The 18906-nt window shown below is 43.2% G+C and overlaps 3 protein-coding genes across 5 annotated transcripts in view; 2 read left to right on the top strand and 1 right to left on the bottom strand.

The window, feature by feature from the left end:
* Positions 1-1458: 1458 nt before the first annotated feature.
* Positions 1459-2762, top strand: higd2a (HIG1 hypoxia inducible domain family, member 2A). The gene is made up of 2 exons (XM_062393890.1): positions 1459-1678; positions 2193-2762. Exons 1-2 carry the CDS (start codon positions 1504-1506, stop codon positions 2354-2356), a joined length of 339 nt encoding a protein of 112 aa, XP_062249874.1. The 5' UTR covers positions 1459-1503; the 3' UTR covers positions 2357-2762.
* Positions 2763-2838: 76 nt separating this feature from the next.
* Positions 2839-7944, bottom strand: cltb (clathrin, light chain B). Of its 3 annotated transcripts, none has more exons than XM_062393887.1 (6): positions 7496-7944; positions 6856-6902; positions 6487-6604; positions 5743-5854; positions 4842-4895; positions 2839-4482 (listed from the first exon to the last, which is right to left on the bottom strand). In XM_062393887.1, exons 1-6 carry the CDS (start codon positions 7698-7700, stop codon positions 4311-4313), a joined length of 708 nt encoding a protein of 235 aa, XP_062249871.1. In that variant the 5' UTR covers positions 7701-7944; the 3' UTR covers positions 2839-4310. The 3 variants fall into 3 exon arrangements, with proteins under 3 accessions (XP_062249871.1, XP_062249872.1, XP_062249873.1); XM_062393888.1 differs by lacking the exon at positions 4842-4895 and adding an exon at positions 5264-5284 and having other exon boundaries at positions 7496-7943; XM_062393889.1 differs by lacking the exon at positions 4842-4895 and having other exon boundaries at positions 7496-7941.
* A 1622-nt stretch (positions 7945-9566) lies between these two features.
* Positions 9567-18906, top strand: part of pdlim7 (PDZ and LIM domain 7) — a 33348-nt gene continuing 24008 nt past the window's right edge. The window contains exons 1-2 of the mRNA XM_062393720.1: positions 9567-9732; positions 12307-12405. Of these exons, the coding sequence (XP_062249704.1) occupies positions 9703-9732; positions 12307-12405 (129 nt within the window). The 5' untranslated portion in view covers positions 9567-9702. The remainder of the gene's footprint in view (positions 9733-12306; positions 12406-18906) is intronic.

The raw sequence follows: 18906 nt of genomic DNA, 5'->3' as shown, positions 1-18906 counted from the left end.
GTGCAACTGATAATTTAACCTTTTTTTGATTCAACTTTGACTGCCGCCTGACTGTTCACACAGGGAGCCTGTCCAAAGAGCCACGGGTGGTGACATCAGCAAATGTCCCTACAATGCTGCCGAAATGAGTAGATATTATACTTCTCTTTGTATGCATCATGCTGCTATGAGGAACTGTTGTGAGGTTGTTGTTGTTGTTAAGGTTTGTTTTTCTCTTTTTGTGCTTCCAGCGGAGTCGAGTGGAACGGCATCTCGCCATGGCCGTACTCTGGTTCTGTTTGCGACTTGGATTGCTGCTCTGGCTGGATTCGCTGCATGGTATCTGATGTGATCCCACCTCCAGCCTGTCATTTTGCTGCTGGGGGGGAAAGAGAGAGAGAGAGAAAAGCAGCTAGAATGACATGAACACACACACGTGCGATAATTTGTCCATCAACTTATACTGCTTAGTTCGGTATGAGAATCAGCAGGTGTTGTGGCCTAGTTGGTAAAGTTGCTGGTCTCCAAAACAAAGATCCTGGGTTAGATCCCCACTGTCTCCCCTCATTATGCCGGTAATATATTGATCTCTTAAAACTGGCAGTGATTTCAATCATCTAATAATTACAAAATATCTTAAACCATGTCAATTTTAATTAATTAAATAAAAAATCTGAAAAAGAAAAAAAAAATTAAATTAAATGGGCACACAACTCCTGCGCAATGGGCTTCTGCGCAGGATGTGCACATGAGCTTCTGCGCAGAATGTGCGCAATGGGCTTCTGCAGAATGTGCACAATGGGTTTCTGCGCAGAATGTGCGCAATGGGTTTCTGCACAGTTTATTTTTTTTAAATTCATTTAATTTAATTAAATATTATTTAATTTTAATTTTTTTATATTTAATTTTTTTTTGGGGGGGGGGGGCATTTTACCTCGCCCATTGAAAATTTCACCAGAATCCATACATTTTCACCAACACACCTGGTTGGCCCTAATCAAAATCCCCCCCACCCTCACCCATGACTTCGGACCCAGCTCCACTGGTGTCCTGCTTCCGTAGTGGCTTGGAGCTGGCTCATCCCGTAAATGATGCTGGTCTTCACAGGTGACTGACCTACGCAACCTGTAGCCGCCACCCCCCCACAGCGAATTTATGTGCTTGTGTGGCCGCGGCGCTTCCCGGTTCTTCCCGGCACTACGCTGCGGGTGCGAACAGCCAAAGTATTTTACATTTGGCGAGGAAAGGAGGCTGAACACTTTTCGCTGCGCTCCCGGTGCTGCCGGTGCGTCCCGATCATATGATATGATAAATCAGTCTCTTGTGCCGGCCTCTCGGCAAATTGCGCCCTAGGCAACCGACTATGTCGCCTGTACCAGGAGCCACCCGTGCCAGCAGGAGATTCGCCCTAAACGGCATCGATTTACTCCTCGTTCCTGATGTCTGAAGGGCACGGGCTTTTATTGTGAACGCCAAGCGGAAGTGCAGTCCTTCACTTCCGCGGCTCACCGAGATTCCTCCAGCATGGCGGCTGTTACGACACCAGCGGCTCCGGGACACACAGCTCAAGCCCCTCTGCCAGGGTTCGATGACGGACCCCCGGTCATTGAGGGGTTCAACCCGTCCATCCTGACCAGGGACGAGACGTTCAAAGAGAAACTCTCGAGGAAAACCAAGGAGAACCCGTTTGTCCCCATAGGTGAGTTACACAAGTCACTGTCCTTCATCATGCAGCCCGGTTGGATTGAACCACACAAACACACACAGCTGAGGTTTGTAGGAAACGGTCACAACCTGAGCCAACACCAGAGAAACTGGCTAAGCTGCTGCAGTGTGTGTGACATAGAGTTGGTTCTCACACACAGATTTATAACCTGTGTATGTGTGTTTGTATGTTTAGATAGCCTGTACATTAACTTACAAATTTCCTAAACATATATTTTAAAATTGTGATGCTGACTGGTCAAGACTGATGTGTTTAAAATGACCCTTTATTCTTGAGACCTGACTTTAAGCTCTATACAGTTTTGGTGGTTTCCTTTATTTGAATAAGTCCAACCCAGACTTCACTTGTACTTGTACCAAATGACGTAACAGTAGTATGTTATGCCTTCATCTTCTCCCTGTATGTGACATTATTAGTTGCAGAAGGTGCTCACCACTTGTCCTGTCAGATTCAGTCTCTAATCTGCCACTTCCTGTTTGATCACCAGGTTGTTTGGCAACGGCGGGAGCTCTGATATTTGGTCTCCGCTCCTTCCAACAAGGGAAGACCAGGCAGTCCCAGCTGCTGATGAGGGGACGTATCGCTGCTCAGGGATTCACTGTAGTTGCCATTATTATCGGTGTCTTTACCACGGCTCTGCGATCCAAGTAGCGGATGCCACACCTTGTGCCATTATTGATTTCATTTTACCACCACTCGCAGACAAACCAGGTCCAGCTCAGAGCCACTGAGCAAAGTATTGTTTTCAACATTGTATTTATTGTTGTTTGAAAACAACTCATGGTGGTAAAATAATTTATTTCAGGATATCACTGTGGAGAAACGTAATACAATATGATTCTGACCTGACCAAGGAAGCAAGGATGATTTTTTTTATTTAACGATGCTTTAATAGCAACAAAGCAAAATTACAAATAATATGAATGGTTTCTTGCTTCTTGCTCTTCTTGAATCACCACTAGAATTATCTATACAACACCTGACCTTCTTCTGATCTATAAATGTAAATCTCAACCTGGTGTCCTGTGTTATCAACAATAAAACATCACACTCACAACGGTTGTCTGGGGACCTTTTTTTCTTAAACAACCTTTTATTAAACAAGTTATTTAAATTAATAAAAAATCGAAGTGGACATTTTATGTGAAGAGTTTTTATTTGATTGGCTGGGGTGAGCAGGTTAAAACATTAGGTCTCCAGACAAAGACTGACCCAGTCTAAACGTCCACTTAAGAGTCTTGGACTCAATGAAAGTCATTGGATAGGGAGGGCTCCAAATAAAGATCTAGGAATGACACAGCACTTTGTGACGTTACCTTATCTACGCAGAGGCATTCTGGTGGCTAGTTAAGTGTGACTCATGAAAATAAAACAAATCTGCATCGTGCCTTCAAAGAATAAGAACTAGACATGACGTGTTCCTGTGCACTTCTTGGTCCAATGATTGTGTCTTTTTCACATAATGCTAAAACAAGTGTTTAAATGGAATTCAGCACTTTTAGCAGCACAGTCCAGGAGTGAGTCTGATCAAGTTCAGATGGATGTTGGCATTGGGCCACATGTAATTTTAGCTCCTCTCACACCAGTGGAATAAACTGGGATTCCAGTGACGACCTCCAGGGTGTTTTTGTTTGGCAACAGTCAATAGCCGGTGAATATTTTTAAGTACAGATAAATTTAGGGGATCGTACTCAACCGTTTTATTTTCCAGTTCCCTGGTAACATTCACTTCTCCAGTATTCATTAAGTCCAAATAGGTGGAAACATGTGAAACAATGTGCAGACATCACTGTTGAAACTGACACCTCATTGACGGCTGTTTTAAAAAATATAAAACACATCGACTGTGACACAAAATGGTGCATAAAACGTCAGCTGAGAAAACCGGTGAGATGAGAAAAATACCAAACAATGTTTAATGATGTGAACACTGGATAATTTCGATGCTAGAAGAGATCTTTGGTTGTAAATGTTTTTTTTTTTTGTTGCCTAATTGAAGAAAGAAAAATCCCTCCCGCTGAAAACCCAAGCTGCAGTAACAGCAATATCAAAAAGGCCACAAGCTTATGTAGGTGAAAGAGGAAAATATGCAATCTACCTTCATTTGGGTTATAAGAACAAAATGTGAACAGAGAACCAGTTATGGTTGATGAGAGGCATAAGTGGTTACAATGTAATCCCTAACAGTGCTCAAATAATGTAACGCAAATTTATAAAAACTACTAAAACATGTGAATCCAAAATATTGGCAGAGACATGCAATAATGTTGACCTAATAAAAATGTATAAGTTAAAAGGGAAGGAAAAGGCAAAAATGTTTAACTTACAGTAACAATATTTTCTCATGTAGTAGCAGTGAAAGAACTGATCAGCTAAAGGAGCAGTCCATCTTCTCTCAGAGGGGTGAGGCTAAGTATAATTACTTCAATATAACAGGCATCGAGAGAAGCAGAATTTTGAGACGGTTATAAACATACCAGTAATCTTATGGAAAAGGGCGTACAAACTCTTTGTGGTGTGAATGTGAGGTTAGAACTGAAAAAAAAGTAAATGTTTCTCGAGGAAGGCAGCTCGCTAAAGAGGAGCTCTCCCTGCGACCTCCTCTTTAGCGAACTAGAGGCGTCTGTTTGAGAGTGATGAGAACCGAGCGCATTCGAGAAACATCCTTCGCCTGTTTGTTGGTTTTGGGATTGAAGTCACAGAGGCGGGCGACTCGCTCCCATTCCGATCCCGGGCTGTCGCCGTCACTCTCGGCCAGGAAGGCCTCCTCCGATGCTCTGCGGGCGGCGGGGAAGACGAGCGGAAGACATGAGTGAGTTGCAGCCATTTTCAGAACAGTTTCTACAACAGCAAACCTTTTCTGAGCCAAACATGGTTCTCAACCGCAAACTTCAATCATGTGGACCCTGTGCATACAATCCACAATTATTTCATGCATTTCTTCATAATAATCAAACACTGATCGAGACATGTAAAATATTTGGAAATCAAATTGGAAAAAGCAAGAAATACAAAATTAAACCTAAAAAAAAAATCAAACTGGTCATTTTGGTGTTCAGGCATGCATTTGGATGAAAATCATATATTAATATATAACACTAAACAACACTTAAAAGCGAAAGAACTCTAAACCTACACAAAGCCTATAACATCAGAGTTGGGCTGTTTGTAGAAAGCCTTGTCAGCAATCCTAGTACGCAGGCAAGGCCAAGTAAGCAGGGGAAAGACGGAGAGAGGAGAACAGGATCAGTGTCAAACAACAGGCAGAGAAAAGTTAGGGTCTGCATTAGAAGGATTACGTCGGCGGCTGAGAAACAATTCCAATGAGGTGTTGCAAATAAACAAGCTTGGGAAAAACAGGTCAGTGACACACGAATGCTCTCTGCCGTTTGCATTCTTTGCAGGTAGCAAGCTTCCCATTTGGTTTTCCATGCATTTTTTAAACTGTACACTAAAATCTTGACTGATATCTGATCAGAGGTTTGTCTCTCAGTGATTTCACAGGCAGCAGAGGAAAAAACTAGCAAACACTAGAGAGCCACAGATGCAGAGAGATACCGTGCCAGACTTGGACAGAGTCTGTTGGAAAGTGTGAGAGAAGCACCGGTTAGCTCGGTGAAGAAAATGGGAATAAAAGTCTGAGATATTGTAAACATAATGTCAAACAGGGACTTCAGCTGACTTTAATGCTTTTAAACATGAAGCAGGTACATCATAAGAATCCCTCTGACATTCGATTCTTTGGTGCAGTAAGTACGCCCAACAAATTCAAGTTTACAAAATATTTCAAAGTTCACCCAATACATAATCTTGTTGTCATGGTGATTCTGTATCCACACAGTGCAGATGACCTGACCTATAATCAAAACCACATTGAATGAGTTCTACTGAGAAAAATGACAATCTGCCAATACGGCACTTGGAATTGTGAGGCTGACAAGGCAGCGCTCCTGTAGCGATTATGGCCTCATCAGATCATAATGATAATCCAACTGTTCCATCTCTGCATGTTAACAGGGGGCATGTCAGACACTAACCTGTTGTTGGCCTTGTTCTTCTCCATCTGGTCGTTCTGGTGCACATGCCAGTCCTCCAGCTCCTTTTTGGCTTTCTCTCTCCACTCGGCCTCAGCGGCCTTGGATGCCGAGTCTGAGTGAGGGACGAGATGGCAGAGAGCAGAGTCGCCAGCAGAGGGGGGGGACAGAGGAGGAGAACAAATGTAAAATCAGACAGTGTAAGGATGTACACAACAAAATGTCACAGTCACAGTGACACATTACAGCTACAAGCTCAGGCTACAAAGGCATCTACAAAGAAGAAACAACAAGTTAATAACAATAAAACATAAGCAGAGAAAATAGATAGAGTTATTTTAAAGATTAATCCGTATAAATAAGAGTCAATATCAATCATTTCAGACAAATGTTCTAAAAAGGGATGAAGCAGGAGAGCTAGTCTGAGTTCACCGGGCTCTGAAAGCAAAGGCTCGATCAACCTGTGTAACAAGGTGAGACCTGGGATCAGCAGCAGGGCTCCATCCACAGATCATAGCAGTCTACAGCCTGTACCCGGTCAATATATCTGAAAGGTGCTTTGGTGCAAGGCTATTTAAAGTGGTCAATAGAATTTTTAAATCAATAGGACATTAAACAGGGAGCCAGGGTGGGGAGGCAGACACAGGGGTCATGTCTTTCTATCCCAGTGATGCGCCGGGCAGTGAGCACTAACTGGAGACCAGTAGACGGGGTGGTTATTAACCCAGTGAAACCATGTTTGCTCACCTAACACTTCAAGGCGTGTCTTCTGCTCCTCTCTCCACTTGCGTAAACTCTCCGGCTCTTGTCTCTGAATGTCGACCTGTGCGATGGCTGCATAGCTGTCTGTCGGGCCATTGGACTCCTTTAGGGACGAGAAACACTGACTCCATTACAAACTGGTCTGTGATTTAAATATTACGTAGATCGTAAATCCATCACACACACACAATATGAAAAACACAGGGAGAGTGAAACCAAGTATTTGATGGAGCACACAAACACTCACATAGACACACAGACAGACTAACACACACACACACACACACACACACACACACACACACACATACACACACAGTGTAAGAGACAGGTTGAAGGTGTATGGACTCTCACCTGAAACATGTCCCCATTCACTGTGGTGGACTCGTCCTCGAAAGCGTCTGACATCGTGATGAGAAAACAAGGTTTACTGTTATTTAATGGTAATCTGGACTTCAGTTCAGCCGCTCTCCCCTGTCCCCTGGGCTAACTGGTGTAAGATCGGGTGTCTGATCTGATCCTGTCACAGTTCACAATGAGAGAATGCAGCAGCACCTGTTTGACCGCTGATGTTGTCACCTCAAAGGACTGGATTTTCCAGAATGGTGCGAACAGCTAGCTAGCATCATTTAGCTGTGTTGTAGCTACACGACCTCACGTTATTACATGCTGGTTAGTACAGTGTTGTAAAGGTGGTGGCCCCAGCTTCACTTGTCCAATGATCTGGATGATAAATCACAAACATGTATAAACACTATAGCTCTCACTATGCAAACAAACGCACCATGCTAGCTAGCTAAACTGCAGCTAACGTTGCTTTAGTTAAATCAATAAACAGACTCGACAGTGCAAAGTGACTGAACCACACGACTGCACCAACCAGTGATGATGTTATAAACATATTGTGACGAAGCCATTGTTCGCCAACTCTTTTAGTTTAGCCTCAGTTCGCTGGTTTGCTTGCTAGCCGCGGCTGAGGTTAGCACAAACTTGCCATAGCTGGCCGGCTGAGGCTGAGGCTCGGGCGGCGCCGGCTCTGGCTCCGGCTCCGGCTCCAGCTGCTGCTGGCCGTTGGCTCCTTCCAGTGCCCCGAACCCGTCTCCGTCGTTCTCTATCCCCGCGATCTCGCTCTCCTGTTGGGCCAGGAAAGCTGCGGCCGGGTCCTCTTCAGCCGCTGGTGGGGCTCCGTTGTCAGCCATCTTTCACAAAGTGTTTACAAGTTGCCCTGCGCCTGACAGTTCTGCTAGCTAATGTCAAAGTGCCACGAGACAGATTGGTAACGTCAATTAAAAACTAGCTCAAGATGTACTATATCCTCTCGGATATCAGTTATGTCAAGCAGCACAGGTAATGAAAGCGTCTGTATTAAACAATGACAGCTTCGAGCTGGGGCCTCACTGATGATTCATGATTTCTTCACTTGTTCTGCCGATGATGAGGCAGAGCAGCACCCCAGGGTGCCACCTCCGCTTTGTTGGGGTGTGTCTCCATCTGCTGGTCACCTCATGCCACTCTTCTGTGTTACTACTACTAGTACTACTTCTACTACTACTATTACTACTACTTCTACTACTACTACTACTACTACTACTACTACTACTACTACTACTACTACTACTACTACCACTGCCACTGCCACTACTACTACTACTAATTATAATATTAATAATAATTATCATCAGTGCCTTTTCAAAACGTCAACGTCTCTTCTCCACTCTTCTCATCTCATCACATACCAACCCATTGTCCATCCCTTTACTGGCTATACTAGCCCCTTGCACATACTTTTACGTTTTACATTACATAATCTTATATATTTATATATATATATATATATTTTGTTGTTTTATATTTATATATATATATATTTGTTTGTACTATACACTCCAGCAGCACAACACTTTCATACACTTTGACACTGACACAATCACATCATTGCATTCGGTACCATAGGGTCGGACCCATTCATGTACCTGTATCTGCAATGTTCTACCTATGTATATGTGTTTTATGTATGTATGTCAGTTACGTGTATAAGCTACTGGATGACCTACATTTTCAATGGGTTTAATAAAGTATCCATCTATCTATCTATCTATCTTACACACATACATCAATTTTAACATTCAAAGACAATATTTATAAAATTGACCCACAACCTCCATCATTAGCAAATCGTATGAATAAAATGCAGCTCTGCAAACAAATTGAACAACTGTTAAGCTACCACTAGAGGGTGATGCAAAATGTTGTCTTTAATCTGATAAATAATGTGTGTCAGTTCTTTCAGTGGCATTGTGGTACATTCACAATATGGCAGAGTCACAAAGAAGGAACAGGTTATTACATATCTATAACCTAACTACCAACAATAGTAAAGTAATCCTATCTCTGCCCCAATAACATTCTCCATTGCAGATAAAAGTCTTGCATATCTGAGTTATGTTCAATTATATCCAACATGTACATAAGTTTCAAAAGCATGTTAAAATATAACCTATGAGAAAGCGGCACTCAGCATTTGCACAATACTTCCCACGTGTTCCACTTATTTTTTTCTATCTTTAAAATGTGTCAGATATAGTGGATGAAAATGTGCTTAACATTATTGTTGTTGAATTGTTTAAAAAAAAAAAAATCTATATTTGAATGTATTTCAGATATTCCGTTCACCACAGAGTTATACGGATCTAAATCAGATGTAAGAGGCTTTATTTTAAACATTATTTTATTATAATTTACAGAGATCGTGGTCTAGTATCACATGTTCTTTAATTATAACTCACAGGCATCGTGGTAAAGTATTATATAATGTTTTATTATAACGTACAGAGATGGTGGTAAAGTATTACATGTTATTAGATTTTGACTTGAAGAGATTTTGGTCAAATATTATGATATTTTATTAGAATTTACAGAGATCGTGCTAGAGTATAACATGGTATTAGATTATAACTCGTGGTAAAGTATTGCATGTTATGTTAAATGCAGAATCTTCAGAGTGAGGCCTCCCATGACTCCCACAGGGAGACGGATCTGTCACGTGACCTGTGACGTTTCCGCCGGGGCTCAGCTAAAAGACACTTTGAGGGAAGGAGGCTGCTGCTCACCAGGGATCCACGGCGGCTTCAAGGAAGTCCAAGAGCCAACCCGCTACTTACCCACTGAACTTCTTCTCCTCTACCGGCGCACCGAGACGAGATGTCCGGCGAACACACGGACGGAACGGAGGTAAGACCCCCCCCTCTGTCCCGGACGCGTTTGAATTGCATTCCTCCGTGAGTTAGTGTAACTTTTCCCTGTGTGAAGGAAACTTTCTCCTCCGCGGTGGGAGTCATTGAATGGGCTGTGCTGAGCTCCGCACTGTGCACGGTATAGCGTTGGCTGCTTCAACCCGAGGCACCGGGAACTACTTTGTTACAGCCCAGACTTTGTCTTCTCTTTTGACTTCTTTCTTCTTCCTCTGTTGTGTTGGCTGTTTATATCTCAGGCTCTGCGCTGTAATGCCGCTGATTCACCGCTCTCACCGTAGCCTTTAATTACCTGTTGCTAATTATTGTCTTGGACACGCTGGAGTCGTTTAGAAGGAAACTACACAAACTAATGGTTGTGTGTGCAGCAGCCAAGAATCCTGCGTGTTCGAGGACAGTGGGCTGTTCAGCACTTCCTTCACAAAGTTCCTATAGATTCAGTGTGGGGACACCAGAGGGGTTTATAAATAGCCGGACCATAACCAGGGATAGCGTCACTTGAATTAATACGAACGTACATGCACAACAGAGCAGTTTATTTATATCTCTCCACTTGCTTACAGAGAGTAATATTTTAAATGAACTGAAATACATCCACACACACATGCTGTTACTTCCATTATCTCATTATAATCAATTAAAAGTACGACTATAAACTGTGGACCCAAGTGATACAACCTCCATTATCTGTTGCCCTTACTGCTTTTTGCAATTATTATGATCTCAGGCAGTCTAACTTTATAACAGATTTGCTTGGTTTCCTGGACTTAACACATGATATGGCATAACGACAGTAAACTAATCCAATGAACCCTGTTGCTTATATGCTCTGGAAAGTTTTGACCCTGGTGCATAGACACAACAACATGGAAAGTCCTCTCTGTTAGGATTTGCAGGTTTTATGGATGGGATCATTTTGGCTGCTTGGCTGGTTGCTTTTATAGCATTTGAGACAGGAACCATTTCCCCCTCTTTCGCCCTCAGTATGAGCTATAACCTCTTCCCTGGTTTATTTGACGTTGTACTTGTAAAGTGAGGTCATTTGATGTTAATATGAAATAACTGCCGGTGTGGTTGCTCTGTGTTTCATGGCCTCCACAGAGAGAATGTGGACTTCCATATTGGTTTAATTCGTCCGTGTCTGTCTGCTGCCTCTCTTGTGCACTCTATTCCTACGGCCTCCATATATCCATTTGGCTTTTATGTCGCAGGCGGTTGCCAGAATGTCGGGGTGGTTGACGTTACCTCGTCTCCGTCCTCCTTGGCCCCCCCCTTACCCCACCCCACCCCTGCGCTCTGTGACTCATGTGGGTGTTGGGCTGAAATAGTTTGGTGTAGTTTTACATTCCTTATATAGCCTCTGAGGAGCGAGGAGAGGCTAAGGCTTGCCTGTGTCACGGACGGTGTTCAGGGGGGGGGGAGCAGGGTTTGCCAACGTTGAGGGAATCTGCTTGCCCTAGCTTACTGACTCTCTCTCTCTCCTCGCTGTCTCCCAGGTTTGGGCTAGTGGCCTGCCCTTGAGGACAAGGTAGGTTTTCGCGTGGTGGCATCTGAGGGTTTGCTGGCAGCGTGTGTCAGGAGGAGCAGTGAATGACACCTGGTAGGGCCAGGGCAGGATGAGTCGGGGGTGCAGGTACAGGGGTCAGTAGCACAGCAATAAGGGCAAGTGACGTAGCCCCGGGTGTCAGGTTGCCTCGGGTTCTTAAAATTACCTGGTTATTTAGTGCCGTGCCATCCACTGTCAATAACTGGCTGTGGTGGGTGAAATTGTGTCTTCATGGTTGCACCGTTCTAATAATTATGCAAAATATAGAAGATGTGTGCGTTGTGGGAATTTGGGCCCATGTTTGATTATAAATAATTGTTGAATATCACTGTTGTTCTTATTGTCCTGGTGATTTACGACGCAGATGTTTCCTACAGCGCTCGTTCTGCATGGTAGCACACTTTGTTACACTCGGCACCGGGGCCTGGGTGTAAACGCTCCCCTCACATTACGATGCAAAGGATGACAACCTATTAGTTAGCACGTTGATAAATGTTTGAATGTTGTGTCCCAGTAGCACCACTGGTATTTCATTGTCTTGTACTTTATGCAAATGTCCCGTCGCAGAGAGAAATTTATTATTTCTGCCAAAGGACGCCTTTAGTCTATTAATGCAACATGGTTATTCTTAAAACAGGACACGCGTTTGTGTTGGAGACAACTAGCAGTAGGCCGATTTTCATGTAATCATGATGTTTAGCTTTTGGCCTAATTAACACACAGTGTCGGCCCTGGCTGAGGGGTAGAGTGGTCGTCCTCCAACCTGAAGGTCGACGGTTCAATCCCCAGTCTGACCCATCTCCATGCCGAAGGGTCCTTGGACAAGATGCTGAACCCTGAATGGCCCCCTATAGAATAACAAAGTACTGCGATTAGATGCTGTATGAATCTGTGTGTGAATGTAAAAAATGTACTGTAAAGCACTTTGAGTGGTCATCAAGACTAGAAAAGCGCTATATAAATGCAAAACCATTTACCATAACCATTTCCTCCTTTCTCTCCCTCAAGGCTATGAATGTATACTCGGTGACCCTCAGCGGCCCGGCGCCTTGGGGCTTCAGGCTGCAGGGTGGCAAGGACTTCAGCATGCCCCTCACCGTGTCAAGGGTAAGAAACTTGTTTTGGTTTGGGCATCCACTTCAACTCCTACTACTCTGCCGCATCCATCACCGTGGCCTCTTCACACCTTAGAGAAGATTAGTGTTGAAGATCATCCTGCAAAGTCGTTTATGTCCGCACAAGCTTCTGTGTGAAAAGCCTTAGCTGATTTGCAAGTCTTTGAAGAAGAGTGTTCAACACAAGCTCGGTCACCACATAATAACCCCCTCTGAGCGCGGTCATCTCTCATTTGTTCGGCTTTGCATAGTAAAAGGGGAATTTCATTTTTCCTATCACTCTCATTTGATGCTGTGTATACCAACCCCTTATCCAGTCGGGGTTAGCATGCAGCACCTTTGCATTGACATCATTCTCCGGTCACAGCGACTGGCTGTTGTTAGTTTATTCCAGTGCTGTCCTACTCTCCATGTTCGGTCACTGCCTCTTCACTGAATGCATTTTCGAATAACTCTGTAAACTAACGTTGCTGTTGAGGAGAGCAGCAACCCACTTTCCAGGCCTTATAAGTGCAGTGCTGCTTTGCCTGACAAACACACAGCCTCACACTCGCAGTAGCACACGCGTGCGCACACTGAAAAATAATTCCAACATCGCTGCCAGCTATTGCTCACACAGATCTGGCATTTTATCATTCACTCACTCTCCATTGGTCATTATTATATTGCTAACTTCAGGGCTTGTGTGATCTATTAATGCTAAACTGATTTGCGTTTATTAATTCTGTCAAATATTTGCTGTGACCTATTTCAGAGATAATTGGGTGTTAATTAGATACTAAATATGGGTCGGTCTTGTTCTCAGCCGGACAAGGTTACCCCACAGTCATTCAAACACTGTAGCTGGGCTCTCTATCCTTTTGTTTCTTAGTTGTTACTGTCAAACAGTTATAATTAGGGATGGGCGATATGGCCACAAATCATATCAAGATAAAAAATGGCATACCAGTTGATATCAGTAGATCAAATTAATGTTGCATTATTATTTCTTTCTTGAAATTTTTGCTCCTGAGAGAATATTGTGGTTTTATACTCTTCTCTATGAGCAGAGAATGACAAACACTTAATAAACAGCAAAACATTAAACAAGTCTGAGGTTGTTATAACTCCTTATTGTGATTGGACAATCCCTAAGCAATTTATAAATATGCAATGAGCCTTAGTTGTGTTGCTATTGATGCAACTTGTTTTGTGATAATGATTGATGTTTTTTATTGCCCGGCCCTGGTTATAAAAGACGAAAAGCAGCAGTAAAGTCGTGAACTTTTGTGTGTTGCCTGGGCTGGTTTGGTGTTCAGTGTATACAAGGTTTTGTAAGTAGCATCACACTGCGCACACTGTGAGTGTAATCCTGTGGTGAGGGCAGCAGTTATCACCTGCCTTGTCAGTACACGTCCTGTATCTGCTCTGCTCTCCGGCAGGCACAGCAGTCAGAAACACAATGTTTTCCTTGGATTCATGACAAGAAACATTTTCATCTTCCCATAAAATAACAAACTTCATTTGACAAATGGGCCCCAGAACAAAAAGGGGATTTTTCGGCAGGGCACAGTGGCTGGCTTACTGGAATTTCCATCTAGACATGGGCAAGGTGTACTGTAGGTGAAACGTCAGTGGGTGAGTCATTGTTCGTAGGTGAATTATCTTGATTAATCAGCCGGTGCTAGGATCCAGTTTTTCTGCAATCCAGGTACACCGGTTTGTGCTGATTAGTTTACTCTCTGAGAGAAACTAGAAGGGCACTTTGGGGCGTAGACCTCCGCCGAGGCCCAACAGTCCAGTTACAAACTCATTTAAATTCACTAGATCCAGATTTATTTGGGATCTGCTCCAAATTGCACAAACCAATACATGTTTTATTTTCCGAGATCCATGAATAATTCACTGAAACATCAATGAAAATGTCTCAAAATGCAAAAATCTCCTAATGATGAGGAGTTAGGGAAAACGATTCTTGAATCCCCCCTGGACCAGATCTCCAACAACATTTAATGGCTTCTTCCCTGACCCACAGTGCATCCAAGTTTCGTGGTCGTTTTTGTGTTATCCTGGTAACAATCAAACAAAGGCAGATGAAGACATAATCTCCTTGATGGAGGTAGTATCGTTTTTATGTTGTGCACGACCTGCGACCAGGTTGGTTAAAGCAAATGGTGTAAGATTGATTGTTTCTCACAATCTGTAAAAAAGCTAAAAAATATTTCTATGGCAGGAGCCTTAACAACTGGTCAGTGGCTAATATCTCTGTGGCTTGTTCCAGCAGCCCGTGCAGGCCTCGGGGTCCAGGAGTTGTAAAGATGTGACAGGCTTTCTCTCTTTACCTTTCAGAGGCTGCCGGCCCTCTTGGTTGTCATAAAAGCCTCAACAGTGAATCACACAGTTGCAGAGGATGAAAACAGCCCAACGAGGGGATGTAAACCTCCAAGATATACAGTATCCCTTAGTAACAGGAAGAAAAGTCAGACGTGCACTCGCTGGGCTTAGATTGGATGAATTTAGTGGGTGGTCTTTTTTCGTAACTGGCTTGTAGCCGATGAGATAAGTATCTCAGCCCCAGACAGTCCGCTAAAAGCTATTACAGAATGACGAGCATGTGGAGTGACAGGACAAAAGCCTCAGTAAAATGCTGCGAGGCAACGAGATTGTTAGTGATAACTGAGCAAAGATCAATGATCTAAGTGTTTTTGTAAAGATTACATGATAATTAGTGTGGTTTTCGAGGGGATTTATTTAGCGATCATTATTATTTAAAGAATCTGGGTTTGGTCTCATTGTGACACAATCAATAACTATTTGAAGTACTTGTAACTGGGGATTGTGATCAACTTGTATTGATTTGGACAGTTTTGGGTCTTTGACTTGTTACCTGGTGTGTGTTTGTCTGTGTGTGTTTGTATGTGTGTGTTCTTTAGTAAATGGTTTCCACGGTCTATGAATGCTCATGTTTCCTTCCTCCTCTGTCTGCGAGCCTGGAAAGCTACACTTTCTCAGCATTCCTGAGATTTTTCTCGTGTCCACCCCGTCGCTGACAGCAAACAATCGCCTGCCTCCTGTCTGTGTCCACTCTTCCACACTCACTCTCCTCGTCCATATGATCGACTCCCCCAAGTCCCTCTGTGATACTTTCCAGTGATTTCAGAGGATCGGAGATCAGGCCAAGAGAAACCATTAAGTCACTGTATAAGGAAAAATAAATGTTTGACGTAACATAAATAGACCCATTTATTAACTCAAAAACATTTATTTGACAGTTTTGAGTATCACTCTTCCTTGGAAATTTCCTATTGTCATTTTAGTTTAGTGGTTGTTTTAGAACTTCTATCCTGAAAACGGCCTTTCCTCATCCCATGAAGGGAAAAGGACACTATAATAGATTAATCAAGAAAAGGCCCATTTCTCTGTTTAACTAAAATGTCATTCTTTTTCACACTGACATGGTGATAGCGGTCACAACCCTACATGTCAATATACTTAAAATTGCGAGCTCCATCTCTATATCATGTTTGAACATTGGTTGGATGCTATTGTGCTTTGGTGAACAAACATGTCTATATGTCTTGGGAGTATATTGTTACCGGCATTTGAATTGTATTTAAACGTTTTCAGACAGAAACAGCACAGTCTATGATATGATCACATCTTTTCTGGTTAGTATGAGTCACTTTCTAAAACAGTGGTTCCCAAACCAGCAATTCTCCTGTGTGGCTGTGAGACTCCATATTTGTTACAAACTCTGAAATATACATTTCTCCAGGTGAGTCATGAGGTGTTTAGCGACAGCATCAGCTACAGCAGTTCAGTTTGAAGCACAACAGGATTTCTTTGGTTTTCTTTATTCTGTGGGATAACGGGGGTCACTAGTCTTGAATGGCTTTTTGGGAGGTCATGGGCCAAAAGGTTTAGTAACCTCTTCTCTAAAACACTGGACATATCCCTCAACGCTGCTCCACCCTGACATCCCTTTTAAAGAACCACATCTTTTAAATTCCTCACTTCCAGTTTTCAATAAAAGCCTTATCTTATAAATTTGTTGTTGGTGTGGAAATGTAAGCTTCAATAACCCTGATGATATTAACAATATTGTTTTTGAGTCCCCAAGGGACAGTCGACATTATACAGATGTTTTCCAAGAAAGAGTAGGACCTAGGGCATAATTTACAGGGGGTTGTTGTAACCCCTCCCCCAGTCCCCCATAATCAATCCAACCTGCACAACCCCCCCAGCAGTCGCACTGAATGAAAAGCGTTGACTGTTATAGAACATTGTACAGCGGTTGGTTTTCTTGACTCAATTTGATTTGCTGCATGAACAAGGTTACAACTTTGGCTACTAGCTAGTTGATATAATCTGATATGTATGACCTATAAATGGTATTTATTGCTAAAGTAGAACAAGCGATCATTCATTAGTTAGAAATAATGATTGAGCAGAATTTGATCATGTCATTTGACCTTAACCCCCCAACGTTCAACCCACAGTTACGCCCTTGAGTATTTCTAATCATGACTAGTAAAATCACAAGTAATTGACTAAATGGAGGAAAATTCAAATGTAACTTTGTGTAACAGTTGTACCGACAGTAATAGTTTATAGAACTATATATGCGGTCTAGAGTACCTGATCCTCTGAGAGCTGTCTCACATTAATGTGTCAAACGAGGGTCAGACATGTGTCCAATTTGCCCCTAGTACCCTTTTCAGACCGACCTTCTTGTTTTTGATATTATTTTCTCTTTTGAAAGGACGCCAGCCCTCCTAAGTAGAACTGCATGTCTCTCCACATGTGCCAACATCCTGTTTCAACAGGAAAGGCATAACATTTAGGAAGCAAGATGTCTTCGAAACTCTGTTTCAGTTGAATGGGCCACAGTCGGGGGGGGCGGGCAGCCAGCCTTAAAAGAGCCCCTCTGAGGACTTCCTCCATATATCTGCCCCAGATCTTGTGCCACTGTGATTCCATAAACAATATGATACTACAACAGAGCCTCCTGAGCACCATCTGGTTTCTGTCGACAAACACGAGCCACGCCACTGAAATCAAATGTTTGGAGGAAATTGCAGATGATGTCATGTCAATAAGCGAGGGGGTAGATTTGTGATCCTCTCACCGCCACCACAGCTGGATGTGTCAATGATTCTTGTCTATGTTTGTCAGTGTCTTTGTCTTGACTTGTAAGCCATCTGTTGCTTCATCAGTGGTGTACTCTTAAGCATGGCCTCACTCACGTACAAACTCAGGGAAAAGAGGCCTTGTTGTTCGAGGGTGGAATTAATAATTCAGACCTGTACTGATGGATTGCCTGCGGGGGGCATTTCTTCTGTGGCTCTTTAGGGATGAATGCCTCATGTTGTGATCAGTGCAGCACTGTTTTAAGGTGAGTTAGTGCGAGGTGTTCCACTGCGGTCGTTACGGGGCAGCCTCATGCTTGCAGGTTTGGTTTTCCATTTCTCAGAGGGATATTTATGGCTTTGCATCAGCTGTGCTGTGTGAGTGATGTAAGGACAGACTGTCTCTCGGCCCCCAAATAGCCATGGAAAGAATAAAAGTGAGCTGGTGCAGAGTTACAAGTTCAGTATATCCACAGCTGTAGATAAACTCTAGTGCCTTATTGGTTTCTCCAAAGAGAAGAGAATCCAGCGGAGAGTGGGTATGAGGCCCTGGCTCACCTGGAGGGACAGCCACGGAATCACTTCAGAAGTGAATTCAAGATGTGTGTTTTTGAAAGGTTGGCTAATTCTTTGAAATATGAGATTACCAGAGCAGCCCTGCTGCTGTGCTCTGCCAAAAGGCCTTGAAACAGGCGGAGATGGTAACCCAGTCATTTTGTATTCAGTTGTTCAGGCATAACGGCATCGGTTTAAAATTAGGTCCAAATCACATTTGCACAAAATATATTAAGACAGGATGAGGCTGAGTCTTGATTATTTACGTGCACCAGAGGAACTGACTCAGTTCCCAGATGTTATCATACATCACGGCTGCCCCTTCATGTTCTATGTGTGGTTGTTGTGAGGACTAGCACAGCGAGTTGCATTCAAGAACATGTTTTCCACTGTCCTTCGCTGTATTGACAAACTGCTGGGGGAGGTGTAAGGTTTCTGCCGGCCCCCACCAACCAAAAGACTGAGCGCAGCAACTTTAACTGCTGCCTTCTCAAGTGAGGGAGCAGCTGCGCTCTGAACCTGAGCCAGGAGCACAGGTGTTTGTGTCCATCAATAACTCCACTCGTACAGACACACACACACACGCACATATACAATCTGCAGTCTCCCTGCCTTCTTATACTTTTCCTTTCCTCACCTTTGCATTAGCGGTCAACAAGCAGGTAAACGTGTGGGTGAGGTGTTAGGCCATGAGCCTCCAGAGCTGCTTCAGTTATCCTGCGAGTCTGAAGCTCTACCAAAGAGATGACACCATTTTTCAATAAAAAATACTCATTCTTCTATTGTTTTGATGAAAGCAGTTGCTTTAAAATCTATGTTCAGTCGGATTA

The sequence above is a fragment of the Platichthys flesus genome, chromosome 8 (genome assembly GCF_949316205.1).
Source record: "Platichthys flesus chromosome 8, fPlaFle2.1, whole genome shotgun sequence".
NCBI lineage: Eukaryota > Metazoa > Chordata > Actinopteri > Pleuronectiformes > Pleuronectidae > Platichthys > Platichthys flesus.
This window is presented reverse-complemented; position numbering and strand designations above follow the sequence as displayed.